The sequence below is a fragment of the Lutra lutra genome, chromosome 14 (assembly GCF_902655055.1).
Source record: "Lutra lutra chromosome 14, mLutLut1.2, whole genome shotgun sequence".
Taxonomy (NCBI): Eukaryota; Metazoa; Chordata; class Mammalia; order Carnivora; family Mustelidae; genus Lutra; species Lutra lutra.
This window is the reverse complement of record NC_062291.1, coordinates 77,213,204-77,231,391: the sequence shown is the minus strand read 5'-3', so window position 1 is coordinate 77,231,391 and position 18,188 is coordinate 77,213,204. Positions and strand designations below refer to the sequence as shown.

Genomic DNA, 18,188 nt, shown 5'->3' with positions numbered 1-18,188 from the left:
ATGCGGAAAATGCTAGAAGGAATTACATGAAAGTGCTGGCTGTGACTACAGCTGGCTGAGTGGTAAAATTATGGGTGACCTTTCCTTAAAATTTTCTGTGTGTTTTTAAGCAAAGTAATTTACCAGTTAGGATGACTTGAACAATAACAGCAACAAGAATAGAGGGAATTAAAAAGTGCCACATCCATGGTTCCGAAAGCTGTTGATCCTCCCTAGACAGTCCTGTGGCCTGTGGGGGAGCGGTCGACCTGGGTGGGCTTGGCCAGGGAGAGGAGGGTCTACACTCAGACCCGGTGGGAACTGGGGTCCTCTGGCCCCTTGAACTTGATCTCCACAGACCATGTAAGAATGTGGGTTTTAGGGGCTGAGTTGTATTCCCCAGAAAAGATTCCTAACCTCTTGTACTTCAGAATGTGACCTTATTTGGGAATAGGGTCTTTATAGAGGTAATCGAGTTAAAATGAGGTCATTAGGGTGGGCCGTAAGCCAGAGTGACTGGTGTCCTTATAAAAAGGGGAAACATGGACACGCAAACACATACACAGAGAAGGCCACAGGAGGGTGAAAGCAGAGATCAAAGCGACACCTCTACAAACCAAGGAAAGCCAAAGATTGCCAGCAACCACCAGAAGCTAGGAGAGAGGCTTCTCCCAGATCCCAGACCCAGCCTCCAGAACTAGGAGACGGCCCATCTGTTGTTTAAACCACCCAGTCTGTGGCACTTGGTTATGGCAACAAAAGCAAACCAAGACAGCAAGGGAAAGCCTGCCATGGAGTCAGGTCACAGGGAGAACTTGGCAAATCTCTTCTCTATCCAGGACTCAGTTTCCTTATCTGGAAAATGGAAGGCCTGGCCTAGAGCAGTGGGCTTTGAACTTGGTTTTAGCCCTGGAATAAAATCTTACAAAGAGGCTCAAACACAAGACGTAAAAAGAAAGCCTGACCAGTTAGAACCCTGCTCTGGATCGTACCCACCTCCCCCCCAAGCCCAGCAGAACAGCTTTTGAGAACAATCCCAGATTGTCTGTAAACCCTTGATCGGTACCCTAGTCTAAGCCTCACCAAACTTGAAACCCACCAGCTAGGATCACTGAACCTCTCACATGCACCCAAGCTTGTGCTGGACACAGGAGACCTGACCCCTTGCCTTCAAGAGGCGGCTGGCCTTGGTGGAGAGGCTAATACCAGGAACGCAGTGGGCAGACAAGCCAGGCTACCCTCTCCCTCCTGAGAGCTACAGCTGCAAACAGGTCACCTGATGTTCTAAATCCGCCACATCTAAATTTATCTTGCCCTCCAAGGACGAGCAGATGCTGTGCCTTATCAGAGCATAGTAAGTGGCAGAACGACAGATGTGACGAGCCCTTATCACCCCAAGGACAGGAATGACGTCTGCAGAAAGACTTGGTCTCCCTGACGATGAAATCAAGAGCTCACGTGCCAGCAGACCTGAAGGGGACTGAGTCACGCAGGCCCTCAGGTGGGGTGGGACCCAGCCCAGGAGTCCAGATTCCTTTCCAGACACTTCCGTGTCCCTGGGGCAGGGTAGGGGGAGCTGCTGACTATGAGGAAGGGCGCACAGAAGGGGAGGCTGTTTGCAGGGAAGGACAAGTTCCTGTTGCATCCCCGTGGAGTGGAGACCCAAAGCACCCCATTCCACACAGGAGAGGCAGAAAGAAAACGCTCATGAGGACCTGTGTGCAGGCCGACCACCGGAGACTGGACTAAGAGGCCACTGTGGGTCACAGGGCAGAGCTGAGCAACCCAGGAGGAGGCTGGACTCTAGGCTACGGGGTGTTTTCTGCGCACTGGCTCCCAAGCAGAACAGAGCTGGAGCCCCTCCGCCACAGTCCTACAGATCTGCGAAGAGGAGGAGGCTCTGCCCATCCTCCCAGAGCCCACAGACTCATTAGGGGACACAAAGTCAACAGGAAAGAAGGAAATGGTGTCACTGTCCCCATGCCCCACTGTGGAATCAGGTGGGGGATTCAGTATTTGTTCAACTTTTAAGTACACAGAGAACATACCAATACATTCTCCTTTTTAAAAACCACCTTACAAAGCTGACATCCTCTCTGACCTCCATGCCTTCCCCTGGGGTAACCATCGTTAGGACTCTGAGGTGGAACCTTCCAGAACATCCACATGTCCTTTCAAAGAGACCCAGCAGGCCAGGGGTCAGGGCAGGGTATGACTTCCCAAGGAGTGTAGTGGGGCCAAGGCGAGGAAAGAGTGGTTGAGGGCTGTAGGAATCAGGGTGGGCCTCTAGGAAAAGGAGTGTGGAGGCAACGGCTCAAGGAAAGGTAGGATTCAGATGACACCAAGGCAGGGGTCCCTGGGGACTAGACCCATGTGATATCAGCACAGAAACAGCTAGCCCCATTCATCATTTGTAGTCAATTCTGCTTCTTTGGGAAATTCTGAAGCCTTCCCAAAGGGTCCTCACCTTTGCCCTCATACCACTAGCATGTGACGAGGATGACGATGACAATGACAATGAAATAGTTGCATGTTCTGGGCACTCTGCCGACCCTAACAACAGTTCTACGGCATTGGGATCGGTGTTTCCATTTTCCAGACAATACAACTGCAGCCCAGGGAAATTCAACAACGTGCTTAGTGTCCCACAACTGGGGGTGACAGAGCCACCACTGACCATAGTGTCAATGATGGAGGTCCCTCGACGAGGCCGCCCTGCTTCTGTGGCCAATGGTATAGTTCTTGTGCCTACGACAATGCCTAGCACACAGGAGGGCCTCCACACGTATCTGTAGGCTGGTGTCTTAGTCCAAGACCATGGGCAATGTTGAGTGAATAATCAAGCACTAGGCAATCCGAGGCCATCGTCATACTATTACAAGGCTTAGCGGGGTGTGTTGTTGGTTTTGTTTTGTTTTGTTTTGTTTTTTAAGTTAAGGATCTAAATTTTCTTCTAGGAACCCCCCTACAGCCTCGAGCTTCTGCTCCTGGAAAGAGTTAAGGCTTTGGCAAGAGGATGTCCCACAAGGCAAACCAAATGTCCCCCATCCGTCTGTGAAAGCACAGGGCAGCACAGCAGCCACTTTCTGTGAATGGCCTCCTCGTGGACGTCAGTCCCGCCAGGGGGTGGGGAGGGGGCCTTGATTTATTATATGGCTTTTGGACAGTTCCTCCAGAAATACTGCCAAACGGTAGAATAATCAACTCTTTCACTCAAGCCCCTCATACTTTTTTTTTTAATGAAAGAATAAAGTACGCAACGAGCCTGAACTAAATAAATAAAAATGCCACACTTTTGCCCAACAGAACTTTCTGCGTCACTGAGGAATATTTGCAGACCTCAACAATCTTTTATCTTCACAATGACATTCCAGCCTTCTCCGTTTTGGATGTTCTGAGAACTTCTTTGATTTGGGCTCCCTAATTATCTTAGGAGAACAATTAGCTTATTAACTAATAATGTCATTATTTGATGTTGCTTAGAGCAGACATTAGAGAACTCTTCGTCCTCCTGTGCTCTGTCTACTGTCCACCGGGACTGTCTGAAGTCAGCTACTCATGTCCCGGCTCACATTGCAAGCAGATTTATCTGGCAAGGATTGTCTGTCTTAGCAGTCATTGCTGACAATCACAGGGCTGGTTTCCGGGCTGGGTAAGGGGGACAATGTCCATCCACAGCCACTTTATCTATCCATTCACTATGCCAGCCATGGAAATCTTAAGGTAGAAAGGACATAACCTCACTAAGAGATGCCTGGGAGGCTCAGAGTGAGGCCACCTCCTCCAGGCATGTTCCTGATGGGTAGAGACTCTCAACTCTGTTCTCCAGCTCAGCATCCTGTCCTCCATCAGGCAAGTCTCCCAAATCGTTATCAGCTCTGTGAGTGAGCTCCCGGAGAGGACAAACTAGGTCTGGCTCCCCAGTGGGTGGTAGGTAATAACTGCTCAGTAAATACTGGCTGGAAAAAAAAAAAAAAAAGAACATGCAATATTCTGACCTGAAATAAAGACAGAAAAAGACCAACAGAAATGTCTATCCCTCTGGGTGCCAAAAGGTTCTCTCTGCTTTGAATACTGGCTGGAGGCTGAGGCCTAAGATGTTTATGGGTTGATCGGATGCTGGGGAGTGGAAAGCCATAGTTCAGGGCCGGGAGCCCGGACTGTCCTGGGCAGGTCACTTCTACTCTTGGAGCCTACTTACTCAGATCTAAAGTGTGCGGTTGCATAAGATGCTTTGAGTTCTCTGACACTGGGACTCTGTGAAAACCCCACATCCCTATGATGATTTGTAGCCTCAGGGGACAGGGGCCTGGGCCACAGTGGCTGGCCTCCCCCGCCAAGTAGATGTGAGACCATGGCCTGGTCTCGTAAGTGTATGAAATTTCCTCATCTACAGAGTAAGGGCTGGGGCAGGGGTGCTAGAGTGGGTGCTTCCTAAATCTGGACTTCTAGTATTCTCAGTGGAAAACGCTGGATAGATGAAATTTGGGCACGGTACGCACATGTCACACATCTTCTCAAAAGAGCCCCGATTTCCAATATTGCACACACTTCATTCATTCCTTGATTCACCCAATATTTAGTGAGCCTCTACTGTGTGCCGGGCACTGCTCTGGTGGTGAACCAGAAAAGACCCAATCACTACTGTCATGGGGCACCCAGTCTCATTGGGGAGACAGAAAATACACAAGTCAACGACTAAACAAAAGTTGATTTCAGATATAGTTACAGGCAAAGAACATCAAGAAATTGCACCATGTGAGAGGGAGAGTGGGGCTCCTTTCTAAAAGCTGATTGTGAAGGCTTCTATCTGAGCTGAGACCTAACGGCTCCCTGGAAAAATGTAGGGAAGAGCAGGTGGAGGGAAGGGCAGGTGCAAAGACTCCAGGCTGGAACCACATGGGGGGCACCTGGAGACCAGAAAGGTGACCAGTGTGGCTCGTGAAGGGGGCAGGAGGGATTGACTGGAAACAAAGGTGATGGCCGATTCATGTAGGGCAAGGTGGAAAGGTCACCACCAAGAAACCCATGGATAGGAATACAGGGGTTTGGATGAAGAAAAACGTCATCTCTCTTTTTACCAACCTCTACCTGAAAACCAGCACTTCCTCCAGTCCCAAACGATGACAACAACCAACAGTGACATTAGAGGCACCAGGGACGATGACAGAAACTGCTCGTCCATCCCTAACACCACTGTTGCAGACCTCTGGAGACAGCACTTCTGCTCATCACAAGTGCAAAGTCACAGTAGCTGTGAGGCCAGCGGCTGGCCATTATGATTTAAAGTCTTAACAAAGAAGGACACATATTCTAATATGGTAAGTTTGAAAAGTATCTAAGGACTGAATCTGAAGAGAATTGGTTTCCCTTGTAATCCCATGGGTTTTGTTGTAGACAAGAAAGAGCATGGCTCTAAGATGGGGTCCCCAGGCTTCGCCCGATGGCCCAGGTGCTCACAAGCCATGGTAGGGAGTCTGACTTTTACTCCAGGCGGGACCGAGAGCTGCCATTCCAACGGGTTTCATGGGCTATACTTTCCGTGCTTCAAAAGCCCCCCTGGCTTGCAGGGCCTGTGGTTGTGCGGAGCAGTGCCAAGGGCAGAAGGCACAGCCTTCCCTGACCACTGTCCGGGGCCGTCGAGAGGGGGCAGCGTCCTGGATCCTCACGCTCTTGCCTCTGACCAGGAGCCTGCCTACCACCCCACTTCACACTCACCTCTGGGCCCAAAGGAACCCTGTCCCTTGGCCCGAAGGCCCCGCCAGGGCACCCTCCCAAAGAGCTTCTGAAAGTGAGCTCATGTGTTCCCAAGAAAAATAAATGCGGCATTTGCCACTGTTCGGTGTGTATATTGGTCTAGCAAAGAAATGAGATTTTTATTTTAGAAAAGCCTTCCATCAGGACCCCAGCGGAGGCCGGGCAAACACTAGGGGGATGGACCATGACTGCTCGGGGAGGCCCAAGCACTGGAACCCACTGCCACGAGCGGCAGCCCCGCCGTTTACAGCCCCCTTCCTGTTTTCCCGGGGCCCCTCTTCGCGCTGCTCTCTCACACACAGAGTCTTTTCAATGCCCTCCAGGAGAACAGAAGAATCCATTTGCACACGCCGGCACGCACGTTTCTCCCACCCTCCCTGGGGAGCGGGCCCTGCCAAGAGGCCTGTTTATGGACATACGGGGACAGGCAAGGATGGGGCCCGTGGGGTGGGGTCCTCCGACCGAGCCAAGCTGAGGGCTGAATCCTATGCTGCCAGATGCCCCAAACCAGAAGCGAGAGCGGGGCCAGGCCAACTGGGAGCTGAGGGACATTTGTGGCACTTCTCGGGCAATGCCTGGGAGCCTCGTTGGGGGACAGGGATGCCGTGTAGGGTGTGGAGGGTCTGGCTTTCGAAGGAGGGAGCTGGAAGGCACAGGGCTGGTTCACCTCGAAGGATCAGAATGGTGTCAGGAGTGGAGAGGAAACACCGGGTCTTTGGAACCAGGCTAAGCGAGCTGCTGAACGGGAAAGCGAGGCAGCCGTGTCGCTGGTGAGGACCAGCGCGGAAGAGTGACTGCTCCGGGGCCAGCGGCACCCACCGCTGCCTGTTCAGCCCCATGCCCCTTTCCCAGGTCTCTGGTTAGAAAGAACAGGCTGGGTTTTGTTTTTCTTGGGAGGGGGTTCGTTTTTATTTGTACCCATTGGCATTTCTGGGTCAGGAGTTTCTCCAGCCTCCAATACGGAAGGCGGTAAGAAGAACCCAGGAGTTTGCTGGCCTGTCATTCCTCGCAGTCCCCGGTCCCCAGCCAGTCTGCCTTCATCTCTCCACTTTTCATAATTTCCCTCTATTTGTTTCACATATAATGTCCAGAGCTTTTGCCTGTCCTTGGTGGGAGGGTAAGGGACAGTGTATCTACTCCATCGTGTCTGGAACGGAAGTCCTACATTTCATATTGTTATGCTTTATACATATATTTTAAAGATTTATTTAATTGAAAGAGAGAGAGCGCGAGCGAGCACACAGAGGGAAAGGGAGAAGCAGACTCCCTGCTGAGCAGGGACCCCCCCCCCCCAACACACACCAAATTGGGGCTCCATCCCAGGACCATGGGATCATAATAACCTGAACTGAAGGCAGACGCTTAACTGACTGAGCCACCCGGGCGTCTCTATGTTTTATATTTTTAAGAAACACATGAATCAAATATAGCAGAATACTCCAATGTCCTTAACCTGTCTGGCAGTTACGGGAAAGCCCTTACACGGCTTTCAATACTCTTCCTTTTATTGGAAACATTGCATAAATTCAGTGTTACACACACCCCTTCCTTTTTTGCTCATTCACCCCCCAACCTCTGCTGTGCACCTCCCGGCACCGGCCATATGGTGGCGAATTGAAAAGATCCTTCTGGGGCGCCTGGGTGGCTCAGTGGGTTAAGCCGCTGCCTTCGGCTCAGGTCATGATCTCAGGGTCCTGGGATCGAGTCCCACGTCGGGCTCTCTGCTCAGCAAGAAGCCTGCTTCCCTCTCTCTCTCTCTCTCTGCCTGCCTCTCCGTCTACTTGTGATCTCTCTCTGTCAAATAAATAAATAAAATCTTTAAAAAAAAAAAAAAAGAAAAGAAAAGATCCTTCTGGAAGAGCCTTTCACACTTGGGGTGAGCAGACAGCAACCAACAGCTGAAGCAGGGTGCTCCCACAGCAGAGGACAGTGTGCTCTGAAAGACTCTGGCCAGGAGGCTAAATCTGACGAAGTCTGACCACTCTGAGGAAGTGGTCCTTGGGCCTCTGTGCCCCGAGGGCATTCCTGGGATGGCCACCTGTGGGCAGTCGACCCAAAGGCAGAGAAGCAAATGGCTTCCCAAGAACAAGCTTTGTGGGTGAGGCCCCTCTCAAGTAAGCTGGGTCTCACGCAATTACCCCACTTCTCTGCACAGCTCCCCACTTCAGGGAGGGGGTCTTTTCTCCTATTTCAAGTTCTCTCCTCCAAATTAGCACCCCAGAAAGGTCTCTTGCATCAATCCTTTGGCTGTAAGCATGAGTGGGAGCCATTCCCTGGGCCCGTTGAGGAAAACTGGGCTCAGCACCCAGAAAAGGCATTCTGGTCTCCAGTGAACTTGCTCACCCCAGACAAGAGAGGGCTTGTCTCCCCAAGGGTGTATGACAACATGGCAACTGAAGTCCTGACCCCTAGACCCTATTCTCTCCAAGTCTAAATTAGCATGAAGAACAAAATGGCCCTAGGGAAATAATGGCCAGACTCCAAAGAGGCTCTTCCTCCCTTCTCTCTGAAAGCCACTTGGAGCTTAGCCTGGTAAAATGCTCCCAGGCCCAGGAGATGTGCCCTTCTTCTCTCTTACCCTGCCTCAGGGATCCCCAACAACAAGAGTGACCATGACACCCCAACATGGGAAGGGCCCAGCAGAGTGGTGGCTATTGGGCATTCCAGAAGGAAAGCTGAAGTGCTAGGGGGGGTGCCCTGGGCTCCTGGGGAAGGTTCCAGTGAAGCCCCATTTACACATGATCTCACTGGACTGGGTTCATGATCACTTTTTCACCTGAGGAAATGGAGGGTCAGTAAGATTAAGTGACTCATCAGGTGGGATCTGAACCCACGTCTGTCTAAATGCATTGACCTGATCCCTTAGGCCGGCTCCACTTGCCCCCAGAACACGGTGGGGGACCTGATCTGAGGTGTTAAGGTGAAAGGTGGATCTTGAGGACATTTCTCCGTCTTTTGACCTGCTCACATCTGCCTTCACGGGGTACAGGTGGCTTCCCCTCATTTCATAAACACTAATTAAGGGAGCTCCAAGGTGGGCATGTGGGGCACACAGAGCAAACAGTTGTCACCTGCTGTCACAGCAAAGCAGCAAAATCTGGAGGGTGGGCCAAGTGGCCAGGACTGAGCAGGCATGGGACACCATTAAGTCCTGCCCCGCCTAGAAAACTGTAGGAGGAGGCCAGGCTACCTGGGAAAGCCATTCAGAAAAACTAAGCGATCACAAGTGGTCTCACATTTCATGGCAGGCACTGGGCAGTCCACTCACAGCCCCAGGAAGAAGTCCCAAGAGCAGCTAGGCCCACAGAGTTCTGTAGAAGGCCACCCTATGTCCAGTCCTCAATGGATGTCCATATAATAAGAAGCAGTTAACATGTCCATGACCTCCAATGGTCAGGAGCAGATAAGAAGCCTTCATATGTCGGGGCGCCTGGGTGGCTCAGTGGGTTGAAGCCTCTGCCTTCAGCTCAGGTCATGATCCCAGGGTCCTGGGATCGAGCCCCACATCGGGCTCTCTGCTCGGCAGGGAGCCTGCTTCCCTCTCTCTCTGCCTGCCTCTCTGTCTACTTGTGATCTCTCTGTCAAATAAATAAATAAATAAATAAAATCTTAAAAAAAAAATAAAAAAAGAAGCCTTCATATGTCAAGGGGCGCATACACAGCATACGGGGAGAAGGGCCAGGGCCCCCACTGGTATGGAGGAGCCCCATCATGTCCACCCCCTCCCTGGGAGCCCCGTGTCCTCATTTGGTGAGTTTGGCTGTGTTGGCCCCATGAGAAACAAGGCCCCTCCGTTGTGTGGGTGCCCAATAAAGAGGACTGGGCTGTCCCACGGAAAAGGGGGCCGCTCCGTGAGCACCAGCATGCCCAGCAAGAGGAAAGGGAACCCAGAAATTCACCCCACCCTCAGCTCCCAAAGCCTGCTTGGTGAGGGCAGAGTCCACGAGCTCTGGGCAAGAAGGATAGGAGGCTGTGAGGGGGCGCTCAGTGCGAGGCCTGGCCCACCTCCACCACCCTGCCACGAGCTGTGCAGCTTCGGGCCACTTACAGATCCTCAGTTTCCCCATCTGGAAGATGGAGTGAACAGTACTTGCCTCCAAGGGTAACTGGGAGATAATCCTGCCCAGCACATACCAAATATTCAATGAACGCTAGTTTCCTTTTCTTTTTTTCTTTAAAGGCGGGGTAGTGGGGGGAAGGGGAAAGGGAGGGCGAGAGAAAGAATCCTAAGCAGGTTCCATGACTAGAGCAGAGCCCAGCTCGGGGCTCGATCCCACAACCCTGAGATCACGACCTGAGCCGGCATCCAGAGTCGGACGCTGAGCCACCCAGGTACCCCGTTAGTTTCCTCTTTACGTCAATCAGCAAGGATGTCAGCCTGCAGCTCCTATGCGGAATCACTTTGCTGCATCGACGGGCTGGTATCTGACTCACCGTATAAACAGTTTGTTGCCCAACGGGCTTCTTGCTTCCCTCCCAGCCCCTTCCCGCCCCCACCTCCCCGGGAGGACAGCTTACCTATGGTCCTTCGGAGGTCTTCGCACTGGCTAATGTGAGGAAACTTCAGGATTTCCTTCCACTTCTTGCTTTTCCCCTTACGCTTTCCTCCACCCCCTGCAGAAATGGGGGAAAAGATGTTGGGCTGATGTTGGTCTTGTCCAAGGCTCCAGAGCCTGTTTCCCATCCCAGCGAGTCTGTCTACCAGCTTCGGGGGCTGGGAGACAGCCAGGGAGCTCAAGGTCAAGTCAGTGACACACCCCAAGCCCCAGCAGGCACACATACTCCTTCCGGGCCAGCATCAAGCCTCTGTTCTCCCCGCACAGTCGGGCCTGGGCCCCTCAACCATCAGGAGCAGACGAGCCCCTCGAGTCATCCAGGCCTGAGCCCACACCGGGTGCCCTGTTCTTTGTCATCATCTCCCACCGCTGTTCAGACCCACTGGGTGCCCAGCCTCTGGCCCCGGACCAGACTCCAACCTGCCCACGGCAGGGGCCGGGTCGGCTGGACTTAAAATTGCTTTCGGGCTCGGGAAGTCCTCACAGAATGGATATACAAGTAAGTAGACTGCAGCCCCCTCATTGCCTCATTTTGTCCTCCCGTTTCCCATGGAGAGTCCCCTTCCCCAACTGGAGGCCGGATGTCAGGAGCAGGGACTTCAATTTCCAGTTTTCTCCTGTACCCTCTTTTTCTCCCTCCCCACAAACCCCAGGGTTGTGGAGGATGCATTCTCAAGGCTGGAAGGACTCGAAAAGGGTCCCATCCTGCCTCACGTCCTCCTCGGTGTGCACATGTGACGGGCACACACATGCTAGGGACATGCATGTATAATGTCCATGCACATATGATGAACACACGTGCGATGAAGGCGCACACATTCAGAAGCCCTGCACACACAGAGGCCATGCGGTGAACACGCAAAGCTGAATAAGGTACACACATGAGGCATTGCTGTCACCAACGCTCCTCCTTAGCCATGGGACCATGGACAGACGTCAGAATGCTTGGGTGTGCAAACGGCGAGGGGAAACGTCCACTCTGGCCCATGTCCCTGAGCCCACCAAGTGCTTGGACCTCAGACCCACAGGCCCCTCTGTGTCGCATAGCTGGGACCTCAAGGGACGGAGATGCCATCACCCACCCCCACCCCCAGAGTGGCCTTAGATACCATCTCGCTAAAGGTCACGTAGCCTTTCAGGCCCCTCAGAATCTTGGGATATTAAGGGCCTTTTACCTTCCTTCATGCAGTCAACACCTCAACCACGGTGGGGTTGGGACCCCAGTTAGAGATGCAGGATCTGGGGCAGAGCCTGGGCACCGTGGGCCTGATCCCTACTCTGGGTGGGTGTGCAGTGCGTTTGGTCTCTAACCCTCCCAGAGCAGGCCTGGGCTCCTCTCTCCAGCCAGCACACTGAGGGATTCAGGAAGAGCTTAGTTTGTACCTGTGCTGGCCCAGTGCGTGCCCCAGGGCTAGTAGGAAGCTGGCCTCCATGGGTCCTTACTCTCAACCCTGCCTCCCTGGGGAGCTCAGGCGGGGTCTCCATGAGCGAGTTTGGTTAGCTTCTGAGGCCAGGACCAGGACCCCCACCCTTGGGCGTGGGGAAGTAGGAGAGAGAGTGCTGATGGGGGTGGGGGAGGCATCCTTTCTCTGCTCTCTGCTCATCCTGTCTTCTTTTCTCTCCAGTCTTGGCAGAAGGCAAAGGCCTCAGACTCCAAGGGGCAGAACAAGTGTGCACTGGGCACTTGCTATGGCCAGGTCCATTAGAACATTATCTTATTTAGTCCTCAGAATGACTCTTTGAGGGATAGATCACCGGACCAGCATCGCAGATGAAGAAACAAATGTCCAAAGTTGAGCAACTTGCCCGCTGATGGCCTGTCCGGTTCCATATTTGCTCTTTCCTCTAGCCAGGGTCAACACACAGGCACACAGAGCAGAGGTCTTGCCCGAACCCTGGCCTGAGCCCAGCCACTCACGTGCACTCCCCAGAGCCCTCACTCTGAGCCTACAAAGCGGAACTATGACTATTCCCCCTTGACAGAAAAGGAAAGGAGGCTTGGGGAGAAGCAAGTGGCTTTCTTCAATGGCTCATTAATGGCAGAGCCAAGACCCCAACTTGGGGTGAACTCTAGACCCTAGGCCTGTGTACAGACCTTCCTTTGAGGTTCACTGAAAACCAGGGAAATTCTCAGGGATCAAAAAAAAAAAAAAAAAAAAAAAGCTGTTGTCAGGCCACAGAAGTGATGGAGTATTGAGTAAGAGGAGGAGGAATGGGGATCTCTCTAGATGGGGCCCCAGCCCACAAACTCTGAGAGAAGACACCACCCCAGACTCCTGGAGACTTGTTCTGCTTGACCCACACGTAGCTTGTTTGCCGGTTCACTGAGCCAGCTGTCCAGGTCTGAAACCACGAGGAAACTTCCCATGTAAATCCAGATCTCAGACTTCTCTCCATGACCAGGCATCCTGCGTGGCAAGCATCAGCAGGAGCTGGGGAGGAGCTGCTCCCGTGGACGGGCACTGTGGCCTCCATGCAGCCAGCCTGCCTGGCCTCCAGTGGGATTAAAATATGCACCCTCCAGAAAAGGGCTGTCCTCTAGAGACACAGGCAAAGTCAGATGCTGCTGTCTCGGCCTCCGCCAGGCGGGGAGGTCAAGAACGCCCATCAGAACACATCTAAGTCGGGGCGCCTGGCTGGCTCGGTAGGTTGGGTGGCTCAGGCCATGATCCTAGGGTCCTGGGATCAAGCCCCATATTGGGCTCTTTGCTCAGAGGGGAGCCTGCTTCTCCCTCTCTCTCTCTGCCTGCTTGTGCTCTCTCTCTGTCAAATAAATAAATAAAAATCCTTAAAACACACACACACACACACATCTAAGTCCTTGTCTCCTCCCATTCCCACACTATTCGTTCCCAGATCTGGCTAGAAGAAAGCACTTATGTGTGTGTGTGTGTGTGTAATAAAACATACACAACATGAAATCTACCATATTACCCGTTACTAGGCACACAGTCCAGGGGCAATCAATATATTCATCTTGTACAACCATCACCACCATCCACCTCCACAACTTCTTCATCACCCCAAACTGGAACTCTGCACCTATTCAACACTAATTCCCTCATCCCCCCAGCCCCCGGCAGCTACTGTTCTACTTTCTGTCTCCGTGAATTTCGCTACTGGAGGGAAAGTAAGCGAAATCGCACAGTGTGTGTCTTCTTCTGACTGGCTCATTGCACTTTCATAAGGTCCTCAAGGGTCATTCTTGTTGCAGCGTCTATCCGATTTCATCCCATTTTTAAGCCCGAATAATAGTCTCTGTGTGCGGGAACCACATGTGGTTTATCCATTCATCTCTTGATGGACACTTGGGTTATTCCCACCAATTGATTTTCGTGGTGGATGCTGCTACGGATATCTGAGTCCCTGCTTTCTCTTCTTGTGGGTCCATGCCCAGGAGGGGACTCGCTGGATCACACAGCAGTTCCATCTTTCTGTGGAACAGATGAAACCACCAGGCTGTACCCCAACTCTCTGGGATCAAAACCCAGGGATGTGACTTTTGAAAAGTCTCCCCAGGTGATTCCCAAGTGGCCAGTCTACACAAACCAGGGGCCTATTTTGTGCATACTTTTTATGGATTAATTTATCCACTAGGGAAATTAATGCAGACTCATTAATTCACTCAACCAACACATGTTGAGCATCTATGAAATGCCAAGCTCTCCGCAGGTGCTGGGGACACAGTGGAAGGCAAGAGACACGAGGTGTCGCCATTTCGGGGGCTTCCAATCTAGCAAGAAGACAGACATCAAAGGCTTTATGTCAGTGGTTTTCAACCAGGGCAATTTGTCTTTCGGGGGCCATTTGGCAACGTCTAGAGATATTTTTGGTTGTCATAGCCGGGCTGGGGGTGCCACAGGCCATGAGAAGGGTGGGCCCAGGGATGTGGTCACATACTCCACAATGCATGGGACAGCCCCCCACCGCACAGAGTGATCCGATTTGAAACACCAGTGCCGAGGAGGAGAAACGCCGCTCTATTTCACAAGCATTTCGACCACTCAGAGGTGCAGGGTTTGGGGGAGATGTTCGTAATGGAGTGATGTGTCACTGCAGCTGGAGTTAGGAAGGGAGGGAGAGGGTCCCACACAGCCAGCCAGGGGGCTGCCCCAGGGCGAGAAGGCAGACTTCCCAGCCCTCCTGGGGCTCCTTGCCTCCTCCTCCTCACCACCTCAGCCCCCAGGACACGGCAGGAACCGTGGTAGGCAGGACAATGCTCCCCAGAGTGTCCCCGTCCTACTCCCTGGAGCTTGTGGATATGTTAGGACACATGACAAAGGGGAACGAATCTTGCAGATAGAAGTAGGGATAACGGCGAAACATTACCCCAGATGGTCTCTGTCGGCTGGCGTAACCATTAGCATCCTTACGTGGGGAAGAAGGAGTAGAAGAGTCAGTTTAGAGCGATGCTGGGTGAGAAAAACCAGACAGCCACTGCTGGCTTTGAAGGTGGAAGGAGCTGCGAGAAAGAGGGCAGCCTCTGGAAACCAGAAAAGGCAAGAAAACAGCTTCTCCCTGAGAGCCTCCAGAAAGAAGAGAGCCCTGCCAACACCCTAGTTTTACTCAGTGCAACCCACGGCAGACTTCTGTAACTCAGTGATGTGTGTTCCTTTAATCCACTGGGCTCGCAGTACATGTTCCAGCAGCGATAGGAAACTAACACAGGGACGCTCCCAGCAGGGTGACCCCCTAAATGACCACAGGGATCCTGAATGGCCTCCCCACTCACCTGGCCTCCAGTTCCTTGAAAAGGAACATGACATAAACCCTGCCCCTCCATAACTCAGACAGGTTGGAGCAAGGTCCCCTGTCTTCACCATGACCTCCTCCAAGAGGTCACCACCTCCAGACAGATACCAGGCTCTGGAGTCTGCTGCTGGGTTTGTAGTTTTAACTGGATGTCATTGTCTGAGGCAGCAAGGGCCGCCATCCTGCTACAGAAGTTCTTTGCGTGTCCCCACCCTGTGGCCCCAACGGCCCCAGCCTCACCCCACCCCCACCCCCCGCTTGGGAAGGGGGAGAGCCAGCACCTCTCCACCACTCAGGGAGGCCCCAGCCACTGGGATGGCCAGTTCCCAGGTCTGCCCCTCCACCACCCATCACCCATGCTCGTTGGCCAGGTTCAAAGCCCTTCGCCATGGGGTCACCGTCCCCTCAAGCTTTATTTCCCTCCCTGCCATTGCTCTCAGGGCCTTTGCACTCACGGCTCCCTCTGGCAGGAGCATCTTCTGCCTACCCAGTGTGTGTTTCTCCCCCATGCTTCAAGTCTAACACCAGCATCCAGCTTTAAGACTGTCCCATGTACCGTATGAAGGCTACCCTAGAGGGCCTCTGATCTGGGCAGCTGAAGTGGGCCCCATTCTCTGCCTTCACCACTGCCACCAAACAGCATCAGGGAGGCCCTGGGCAGGTGAGCGGTCTGTCTCTCTCTTGCACACACACACACTTGTTACCTGACAGATTCACTTATCCATTCTCCCAACACATTCAGCCCATTTTCACCGACGTGTCCAACCTGTACGTGTGAAGTCACTAGCAGATTCCCAGCACGAGCCCCAGCTCTCATCAGTACCTGACAGCTTCCGATCTAGTGCTTTACGTGTCCAGCCTCAGTCTACCTGCTCGACATGGCTGCAGGGACCTGGCTTTCTATGCTCTCTGCTGCTCTCTCCTTGGCCCACTGCAGATGCTCGAACAGCATTCTCCAAGTGGATGCAAGTGTCATCCCTCTGACTTCCATATGCATCATCCTCTCCCCTCCCCCATCCCATGACCCCATGGGAGAAATCCCTGACCCTCCACCTGCTGGAGCCCTGTTGCTGCCTTAAGCCCCCACTTAATGCCTCTTCCGGGGCTGCCCTGGAGGGGCAGAGCTCCCTTGCCAGGCCCACCCGGCCTGCTCCCTGCTCCAGCCAGACCTTCTCAGTGTCCCTCCGGGCGGGGGGGGGGGGGGGGCGGGGGCAGCCCACACAATGCCCAGTTAATCACAAGCTTTCATTAAGTTAGGATGACTGACTGGGTAAACCAACGTTTGCCGGAATCACTGACAACCTCCGCCCTACCCCACCGAAGTGGGTGCTACCTGTTTGGTGCTCATTAAAGTGGCATTAACCCCATTTCACAGATGAGAAGCTGGAGGGTCAGGGAGAGGAATTAATGCGGGAGGAGCGGCCCCTGCACGGACTCCCAGCCGTTTCTCATCTTGAGCAGCCTTGGGTTTTATTCGCTTCACCATCTGACCTGCTGCGGCTCATAGTTTATCTTTTCATGGTCCGGAAACGAGTCAGTGAACTGGACATGATCCCTGCCCTCAGGGACATCCAGCTCAGTCCAGGCTTCAAAGAGCAGAGATGAGCAAGTCTGCTGCTCGGAGTGTGGCCTGGTAGGGGCTGGGGGGACACACGGAGGAGGGGCAGCTCCAACCAGGGAGGGGATGGCAGCAACACAGGCCGGGGGGCTAGACAAGAAGGGGTCTGTCCTGCTCAAGGAGGGAAGAGGCCGAGATGTCAGGGACACGGGCTAAACTCTGCCAGCTCACCACTCTGAGGAAAGTCACCATGGGATCAAGGTGGCAAGTCTTGCTCCTGGAATGGGAATGAGTCCAAGGCAAAACCCGCAGAAAGGGAGACAACTGGAAGATAGGAGTGTTCCCTGACTTGGGGCCTCAGCCCCGGCTGGCCCCATAAGAAGGAGAGGGCAGTTTCCAAGAAGGAAATTGTTTAGCAAACCGTTTCTGCTTTCTTCCACCCTGGGCCACCAGCAATGGCCTCTTACAGGTGTCCCCCAGGAGGACTAAGGCAAGTGTGATACAGGGGTGGCAGGGCAGGAGGGAAAGTAGCCAACAGAGAGGACTGGGGGCTCCTCTGGCAGGAGGACAAGTCCTAGCAGGGACTAGAGTGTGGGGACAAAAGGCAAAGTAAGAGGTAGCTACCATTTCTTCTGCGAGGAACAAGCGCTTTCGTAAACTGGCATTCTTTTTGCTCCCGTGCATGCCCCCAGGGAGGAATAAAATGATCGCTCTGAAAAAGCTGCCCTGAGAAAGCGGTCACTGTGGGGGAGGGACTGGCTTACGGTCATTCTTGTTGCTTGTACTGGGCTCGAGGGAGGGGTTCGTGCTCTGAGGACAGAGGGAGCAGAGCGAGGCGGACCCACGCCTACTGTGGGGGACAGTGCTGGTGGGGGAAGGGCTGAGCTCCTCGAGGGTGCAGGCTCCGTGGCAGCTGCATCCCAGTGATAAGGGGCTCTGAGCATGGAGAAGCCTCCAGCCCCCCAGGGACTGTGGCCAGACTGGCCTGGAGGAGTGGAGCTGCCCGCAGAGGCCCATCCTTCAAAGGACACTGACCAAACCAGCAACAGCCAGCACCCTGACAGTCTGTGGTCTTGTTGGCTAGACTCCCTTGAGCCCTGGGCCTTCTCTTTCCATCCTTGGAAGGAAGCGGGAACGACCTTTGATTTGCCAAGCAATTGACCCTGGGACTCTCACTAACCTTATGGTATGATATATTTGATCTGAAAATTACAGAAACACAACCCTTCCTATATTCTGAGGGTCCGGGGACAATCGGTGAGGACAACATCGCAGTTAATTCTCACGTCAAGTCCAGAAGGCAGATCCTGTCCCTGAACCCATTTTGTTGATGAGAACATAGTCTCAGAGGGGCAAGAACCTTGCCACAAATCACTCAAGCAGCACATCACAACCTGAGCCAGGGCCCTGGGGTTGGACTCTTAGTCTAAAGTTCTTTCTTCCCTCCTGGCAAATGAGCCACTGATCAGAGGAAGGGTCCTTGGGAGAAGCGGAGGAAGCCTCCCTGCATTTGTTGAGAAAACCTTCCTTCACAGCCCTGGATCAGAGGGTCACAGTGGTCCTCGGATCAGCAGCATCAGCGTCAC

At 53.2% G+C, this 18,188-nt stretch overlaps 1 protein-coding gene across 2 annotated transcripts in view; it reads right to left on the bottom strand.

The window, feature by feature from the left end:
• Positions 1–18,188, bottom strand: part of GRK5 (G protein-coupled receptor kinase 5) — a 216,882-nt gene that overhangs the window by 103,439 nt on the left and 95,255 nt on the right. Inside the window, exon 2 of one of the 2 annotated variants that reach the window (XM_047701331.1) lies at positions 10,255–10,350. The exons of the other annotated variant lie outside the window; for it this stretch is intronic. Within the exon in view, the coding sequence (XP_047557287.1) occupies positions 10,255–10,350 (96 nt within the window). The remainder of the gene's footprint in view (positions 1–10,254; positions 10,351–18,188) is intronic. 2 annotated transcript variants of the gene reach the window in all.